This window comes from Theobroma umbraticum, unplaced genomic scaffold, assembly GCF_002168275.2.
Source record: "Theobroma umbraticum cultivar Fairchild unplaced genomic scaffold, ASM216827v3 scaffold_81.0, whole genome shotgun sequence".
NCBI classification, from domain to species: Eukaryota; Viridiplantae; Streptophyta; class Magnoliopsida; order Malvales; family Malvaceae; genus Theobroma; species Theobroma umbraticum.
Window position 1 is genome coordinate 2005139 of NW_018397268.1, and position 9046 is coordinate 2014184.

The 9046-nt window shown below is 34.7% G+C and overlaps 1 protein-coding gene across 1 annotated transcript; it reads right to left on the bottom strand.

Moving 5' to 3' along the window:
- Positions 1–5451: 5451 nt before the first annotated feature.
- On the bottom strand, positions 5452–7860 carry LOC110425220 (uncharacterized). Its single transcript, XM_021440060.1, has one exon. The coding sequence runs from the start codon at positions 7857–7859 to the stop codon at positions 5694–5696; it is 2166 nt and encodes a 721-aa protein (XP_021295735.1). The 5' UTR covers position 7860; the 3' UTR covers positions 5452–5693.
- Between the last annotated feature and the right edge of the window lie 1186 nt (positions 7861–9046).

A 9046-nucleotide genomic window follows, 5' to 3' on the forward strand; every position in this document is an offset into this window, starting at 1 on the left:
ATCCTCCTATATATTCAAAATAGAAAATTTGCATCTCATATCAGTAAGCCGCCTTACTTGATTGTTTTGGATTGTCCACAATTAGAACACTTCTATTTTGGAGGTTCCTGTTTAAGGTCTTTGCGATATCGAGGCAGATTAGTGTCCTTTCAGTTTAAAGTTTCCTCCAAATACAATCCTTTTGGCGGATGGTTCAACCTGGACGACGCCATGCTTGACTTCAGACATTGACTTCAAACAATGATAGCTTCATCTCAAGCAAAATCATACAGTTCGTAGAATCACTTACACTATGTAGATGGATTGATCACTCTCTCAAACATTAAGTTTTCAAACAAACTTGGTTTCTAAAATGAGCATTAGGCTGTAAATTGTCCACTCTGAAACAAAATTTACCGGTTTCTATACTCCTAACTACTCATGGCTCAAAATTTGATCAGTTTTTTTGGTACCCATTTGTAGGCATTCATCTATAGGTGCTGGATTTTTTTCAATAGCTTGAGTGGGTTTTGTTTGCAGCGGCTAAAAGAGCTGTGGTGGATTGATTATTCAGTTGAGAGACACAATATTAATTCCCTACTCTGCTTTCTGAAACTTTGTCCAAGGCTGAGAAGACTCTATGTAACTGTAAGTCTCTCCATTTTCTTCATATAAAACGTTGAGCTTGTAGAGGTGAAACATTTCAATGAGTGTGATGGTAGAACTGACAACATTGCAACCATTTAATGCACAAAGTTTGATATATTCTCTTCAAAACTCTAACTTCATAAAGCAATTGGCACCTTTATTCAAAGCAAGACCAGTAATTATAGCAAAATCAAATGGAACTTGTTCACGGCTTCTGGTAGATGTACCTGAGCTGAAAAAAGAAGGGAACTGTCACGAAAATTTGAAGAGGTCAAAAATCGTCACGAAAATTGGCCTCATCATGTTCATATGAAGCTCTAATTCTCTTCTCTCGTCATGCTTGATTTCTTTGTCTAGAAAGAGTTCAACTTCCTAGGATTTGAGATTAAGGAGTTTATTTATTCAATTATGACTGTTGTATGCTACTCATTGAGATGGGTTTTTGAGGTATGTACGATTAAATTGATCATTCATACAGGTTGATTCTAAAGGCTCTAACAGGACAAGCACAAATAAGTGTTCAGTGACAGTCACGAGGCTTCCAAGATTAGGTCTCAAAGTCGTCAAATTAGAAGGTTTTTTCTTTCCTTTTTTTTTTTTTAAACGAATGGCAAGTTGACGTTTCGTTTGGAGAGAGACTGCGCAAGAGTATGCAACCCATCTCATTTTGTACGGAAGGAGGGCAGGAAGAGCCCAGGCCTGAGATTTACGCGTCAGGACTCTTTTCCAGCTGCTGCGCCACACAAAATCCACACATGTTGATCAACCACAATATCGTTCGACCCAAACCATAAACAGAGGGCTCAGTCATCATTGTTTTACGCATACATGTTCCCAGGCAAATTTCCAGGATTTCCCAACGAAAAAGAGGAGATGTATTCGTTATAAGTGGTTGAAACAGTATTCAATCTGGAACCGTTGATCATAGCAAGTGGGGACAATTCCTCATAAAGACGAAGCAATTATTCTAGCTGTCGCTGTGTGGCTGCTAAGGCAATTTCCGTTTCCCTGCATACATGAAGAAACGCAACAAACAGGGAAATTGTCCAATCTATGCTATTTCAGCATTCCAGCTATGGAAAATAAACTACTTCGAAGAGTGATAAGTATCAAATGATACAAAGTCGGATCAATAAGTAAGGATCAGCAGAGGAGCATCAAAGCAACACCGCTCCAAGAAACCCTATACAGTTACAGACACGGCTAAAAAAAAAAAATCATACAGAAGCAGATCATACAAAGCACCTTGCATCATCGAAGAACAAGAAAGACCCCTTACATCAAACAAAACACTCGAATCGTAACACAACAGCAGAGGATACGGACACCATGCAGTAAATAGAATTACAGTTAATTTCGTAGTTATTAAGAAATATTGATCAGCTACGGTTTCATAAGATGCTACAGCAAGCACAACGAGGAGGTTCGTGTCCAGGTGGATACTCTTCTGAAAAAGGCCGAGGAATCGGTTGAGTTTGTAACTGCTTATTTTCTTTCCGTTGTTCGCAGTTGTTTCGATTATTTGTTGGAACAGGATCATATATTTCTGGAACTGGAACCTCTAATTGGTTAGGAATCCTCTCTTTCATCGGCTTCTTTTGTAAATTAGTATATTCCGATTCTTGATGTGGCGTAGGACATGTGACCAAATCTGAAGGTTGTTTATCGAGATGATGGAGAGTTTCCGGGCTTGGAAGATCATGTTTGTCCAGATATTGTTTTCGACCAACCTGCTCTGGGCTCGGCAATTTCTGGGGACGATGCTCATCTCCATGTTCTTGCCAACGCTGCAGTTGTTGGGGTAAGTACAGGGAAGTTTGATGAGTTGGAGGAAATGCAACTAGAGGCTGAGTATAGTAGGGACCTGGAGAACTATAACTTGACTCATAATCACTAGGTGTTGGAAGACGAGCTTGCAAAGAGGGACAAGATGAACTGTAAGGGATAGAAGCGGGTGATTGGGACGGTAGGGAATTCTCTGGAGCACCATTTCCTAGAGGTGAATGCTTCTTTGGAGGATCAAACATAGGTGGAGTGCTAGCCCTTGAAAGATAAGGGTGATACAGATTTTGAGGATGGCGTCTGGATGCAGAATGAAGTCCCTTTATAACCGTTAGGTTCGAATTATTCTTTTACAGCATGAACCCCTTTGCAACCGTTAGGATCAAAGTATTTTTTTACAGCATGAGCCCCTTCCAGGTTTTACCTTACGGCATGATTAATAAAATTCTTATCTCGACTGAGGAAAAAAAGTATTAACAACTATCAGAGTTTCTGAAGGCTGTGTTGTAAAGCACAGGTTGTTCACTTCATAGCTTGAAACTGATATGAGGTTACAGATCCAACATCTATCAAAACTGCTGTTTGTTATGGGAACAGAAACACCATCCTTATCTTCATGTTTTGCAATGTAAAAAGTGCATTTAAAAGGAAAAAAAAAATTCAAAACATTTAACTTATTGGTTGATGCATGATCTCATTGTTTAAAGAATAAGGTTTGAATAATTTTTTTTTTAATTATTAAAAAAAACAATTATAACTTATTATGTTATTCACTCATAGTTTTCTAAAGTGGTTAGAATAAGAAATAAATATAAACAATGAGAAAAAGTAGTATTTACTAGTTTGTGTTATTAAAATAATAAAAGCAAGTAGTTTGATAATTAAATAATAAAAAAGGTAGTAAATACTACATTTTTGGGTAATCCACAATCATAAAATAGGTAATTTTGTAAAAAATATTAAGTATTAAAGTAATAATAAATTGTAATTTGCTTTGTATATTCATAAATTAAAAATAATAAATTTAATAATAAACACAAGGACAACCTTAAATAGTAACCATTTCATGAACAAGAGAACGTATTCGCACAACATAGTAATACTAATTTGTGTTATTTACAATAACAAAATATGTAATTGGATAAGAAATAAGTGTAAGCATTCTTTTTCAAAAAGAAAAAAGTGTAAGCATTCACATTATATATAATACTACTTTTAGATTATGTATAATAACAAGAAAACGTAAATGTAATCATAAATTGTAACTTTCTTATATTATTAGCAATTAAAAAAATCATAATTTAGCCAGTAATGTTGTTGGATTCCTGGACTTTTCTGATGCCAAAGCAAATCCATTGCTTGGAGCAATCAAAGCAAACAAACAAGAATAAATTCCGGCCTATAAAATATTATATAATATTAAAAAAGTGTTGCTAATTATATTCTCTTCAATCAAATTGAACAATATGTCATCTTTGCTTAAGCCAGCAAAGTGGCGTCACTTTTCTTTTTGAACACCCACCTTTTTAATTTTTTTTTCTGTATTAATATATATTAATATTTTAATATTCTTTTTAGCAAGTCATAATCGTACAAATATCATGCAACCCTCATTTTAGCGTAATACATTATTATACCACGCGAATGCAATGCACGAGCATACTACTAGCCCTATAAAATGAAGTCCCAAAGGAACTCCCAAAATTTGACATGTGGACCCCTTTTGGTATGGCATGTGGAGGCTTGAGGAGGGAACGCATGGCCTGTTGAGGAAGGTTTTATGCACTAGGTTTAGAAATGGGTTTTGGCGTAGGCTTGGGTTACGTGGGCTGCATGCCCGATGATTTTTAATGTCGCACTTGATGCTTCCCGTGAGCGGTGATCCTATTATCCTAGTGTATGCAGGGACGCGTGTGTGGTTGAAACGGGTGCCGTGTTTTTCTTTCTTCTACTTAGCCTCATTTTCCGTTTGTTCCTGAATATTCTTTTCCCCATCTTTTCTCCTGTTTGTGTGATAAGCATATCGACCAGTATTCCATGGTTCTGGGATATGTTCTAATACTTGTAAGTGATGAAGGGAATTGTTTTGTTCTCTCATTATTAATGAAAGCACTCTTATGATTTTCAATATATATATATATATATATATATGTCCTACCAAAATTTCATAATGGATGGAATGGAAAGTAGATGTGGAAGACACAGGCATGGACAGACAGACATACAATGGAGTGGTGTTAAATGACACAATTAAAGTGTCAAAAATTCCAACTAATTATGTTATTTATGTTAGAGTTTTATATAATTAATAATATTAATAAATTTATTAATTTTTTTTATAATTTTATAAAAAATGAGATCAAAGATTTGAAATCAAAGTAAATTTAATTATGAGTCAATTCTAGATACAGAGATGATGCCACATTTATAATTAATACATAGGATCAATCACTTAGTCAAGAAAGGTAAAAAGCTAATTGGCTTGAGTTTTAAGTTTTCCAGATTCTCATAAGCTTGCATCAAAAGTTCTTTCCACATTAACTTAATTATTATTTTAAACATTGTCGTATTCATCTTTAATCAACACTACATGAATGTTGTGCGTGCAAATTTTATATATTTTTAAAAAAATTAATGTTGGGATAACTTTTAAACAATTCGACTTTGTTGGAGTAAAATTTGATTTGCATAATTTTGAATTGTTTTCTAAAAAAAACATTTGAGCTTAATAAATTCTTTACAATCAAAATTATTTGTTAATAGTATTCAACTCAAGTATCTACATTTTTCATTTCAATTTTATAACTAATGTTTAATTGTTGAAATCAGGTAAAATAAATTAAGCAATTAAATTTGAACAGGATTGAATTTCTATTGTATTTATCATTTTTTATTATTATTTTGACGTTATTTCTGGTGGATTATATTCTGTCTTCTCCGAATGTGAAGTTTTGTAAACTACTGATTCTTAATAAAAGGTACTTATTCGAGCAAATATTATATATATATATATATATTTAATCTTTTTTTCTTTGAATAATCACAAACTTTTATTTAACAAAAAAAGCCAACAGGCTGCTACAAAGACAAGATGCAATTAACAGCAACAAAACAAACAACAGCAATAAAGGAACTAATATTATTGTGTGGAAAAGAAAAAGGCATTTTTCGACAACAACTACAGGGAATAACAGTTGAACAACCAGCTGGAACATGTATTTTTCGATGCGATCATCAGCAACCTCTGTGTCTGCTTGCAGCACCAGAGCATCGTGCCTCTTTACTCAGAAAAAAGAATGTTTTATACATATCCAGTGGACAATATAGTTACATCCTGTCTCTGCACACTCAAGAGCTAGATCTTGGCAAGGCTTACAGCATATATGACATTCTGGATAATGATAAACCTTTCGAACAAATACGAGGGGCCGGTGTGAATGATCTCCTTCCTCATAGGTAGTCCCTGGCTTGATAAATGGGTATTCTCGGAGAACACAGTCGAGATGAGCAGAACTATCGCAAATTGTACAACTGTAAAACCAACTTTTTAAGTTTCTACTTTCTTCACAAATGTCACAATAACGATGTTGTGGATAGGCATTATCTTCATGGTAAGTGAGTTTGAGGGGGTGTTCATCACACTTGTGCCGAGCAATGTGCGGTAGCTTAAGACATTTATCATGCAAAGCAAAGTTGCAATCACTGCACCAATATGGCACCATGGATCTTTTACCACAAGCATTACACTCCGCGTATTTGTTCTCATAAAAGACTAGTCGGTGCTCATGTCCTTCAGATGCGTGGTCAGAAGAAACTAAAGCACATCGAAGGCAGATATAACTTTTGCAAAATCCACATTTGTAGGCGAATCCACTGCACTCATAGTCACACACCCCACATACGAAAATGAAATCTGAAATAAGGGTAAGGGGACTTTGGTGAATGTGAAACCAGAGCCTCCTCTTCCTTGGTACTTCAGCGCAAGATTTGTGGAGGAAGAAATCACATTGTGAACAGTGGTAATAAGGTGCAGAGATGAACAAAATGCAACCATCACAACGTTTATCATCCTCAATGTCGTCACTTAATACTAAATTGTGTTGATGGCTGAAATGTCTTATCTCTGTAGCTATCGCATTATTTCCAACCTTGCTCTCCTTAATAACAGAAATGACTGAACCCAAAGATTGTTCACCTATTTCTTTTGATTCATCAAACATGTACGATTTATAATCCTCAATTGCACAATTGACATGGCAAATATAATTGCAAGAAGAACAATAGTAACTCCCGTAATCTGTGTTCACCTTACCATCACAGATTCTGCATCGCTTCATTTTCAACCCATCTTCTCCAAGGAAATAGATGTGGCTAATGGGGTGTTTATGCCTTGGAAGATTGATAACAATAGGCAATGAAATGCATTTCCTATGGACTGTAAGGCCACATGTCAAACAAATGTAGGATATGCAATTGCCCGGAATGCCGCATGCATCACAAAAGAAAGGTCGTTGTTTCCAAAATAAGTTGAACGGGTGTTGATGGCTTTCGTCTTCAATAACAGGTGGAGGTGAGATGCATTCAACGTGGAGAGCAAGTTTGCAACTTGAACAACAATAAGAAAACGGTTTAGGGGTTTCTTGGCAGTTCTGGCAAGGAAAATTTTCAGAATTGAATTGTAGAATAAAAGGATGACTACGGTGATAAGGGACATTGATTTCAATAGGTATCTCAGCACATTCAATATGAAGGGCAAACTTGCAGTTTAAGCAACGATAAACAAGTCCCCTTGGCCTTTTTCGGCAAATCTGGCAAGGTAGACGTGTACCATTAAACTGTAAAAAAAGATTGCGATAATGAAAAGAAAACCAACGAGGACGTGGCTGGTGTAGAGAGTGATTGATTTCAAGAGGTAGCTCAGCACATTTCTTATGCAGGCAAAATCCACAATCAAGAGAAAAGTATGCAGAATCTAATAATGGTTTCCAACACCCATAGCATTTAGCATTTTTGAGTTCTTCATTTGGACTTTCAGTGGATATCAAGGGATCTATGTGCGCAATGTGGTCAACCTCTTCAAACTTCTTTTCAGCAATTTTATATGAAAAGGAAGCACAATCAAGGTGAAGGCTTAGTCCACAAGAGCATTGATAAACAAAATTCTTGCATAATTTGTCACAGAAACAGCAAAGGCTTGTACCTTCGTATGGTGGACTTGATAGAAGTTTAAAGTTGTGGTTGCGATCACGATGAAAAGGGTGATTAATTTCAGAGGGTACCTCGGCACATTTCTTGTGGAGGTAAAACCGGCACTCCATACAGCTGAAGCTTGGACCTGACACCACCTTCCCACAGCCAGAGCAACAAGCGTACTCATCACTTTCATGGCTTGGCTCTTCTTTGAAAATCAGTGCATGTTCATGACTAAAATGTTTTAGTTGAAGTTCCATCTCTCCTTTCGTTTCGTTTCTATGTGAGTTTGTGAGTGAGATAAATGCTCTTATGGAAGCCTAAGCTTATGGTCCACATATATATCATTTCACTGGAAGAAGATGACAAATTGGACATAGAAGAACTTCTTTGCCACTTCTTTCTTTCTTTTATTTATTTATTTTTTTTGTAATATGGGTAGGGTATCCAGCCTTTGTCCAAATCTAATCTTTCTTTTCCTTTGCTTTCTTAAAAGTAATAGTACTCTTAACTTTTAATGTGAGGTATGTTTCTTAACAGCTTTACTCTTTATACTCTTTGTGATCCCTATAAGCTTTTTCTTCAAATTAATTCATCTAACTGCATTAAGTTAAACAAGCTGGGAATAATCCACATAATGTATTTTAGGTGTCAAAACTAATAACTATTACCAAGTTGAGTTTGAATATAAAAAATAATGCAATATAATGTCTTGGATTTATTATTCCAAGGTTAATCACAGTAGATTATTGTAGAAAAATATTTCAAAATGCGACACCAAGTATTTATTCACAACTACAATGCACTCTATTCAGAACTAAAATTAATTATTAGGAAGAACCCTGAACTTTATTAATACGAGGACACATAATTAGGTTGATAGGAAATATACATAGTTTACATATTTGTATATTAAAAAGATTAATTTGACATTTAATATAATTTATATAGAGAAAGTGTACATAGATAGGCCATCTCGAAGTGGAAAAAGAAAAAAAAAGATTAAACAAAACAAAAGGAGATAAGGGAATAAAAAGAAGAAAATTAAAGAAAAAGAAGAGAAAGGAGAAGAAGAACTTTACCTTATTCTCCTCTCGTTTATCTTGTGTAAAGAAAAAGTAACCAATATGGTCAAGAAAATTAAATTCATCAAAGCTATAGTAGGATATCAGCATTTTCTTTTTATCTTTTTTTTTTTTACTTTTCAAAAGTAACATTAGAGATAATGTAACATTTCCCCAGCAAGTTATGTCTTTCCTTCAACGCGTACTTATAAATTTTTTAAATAAGGCAGAAATAAGCATCTCTATTACTTTTTTGGAAAGAGAAAAAATTTTTAACAAAAATTGTTTGAGATTTACTTTCAAATTCTTGGATCAATTATTAAGTGGAAAACGTCTACTCTTGTTAATCTTATTTAATTTTAGAATAAATTATAGAAAAATGT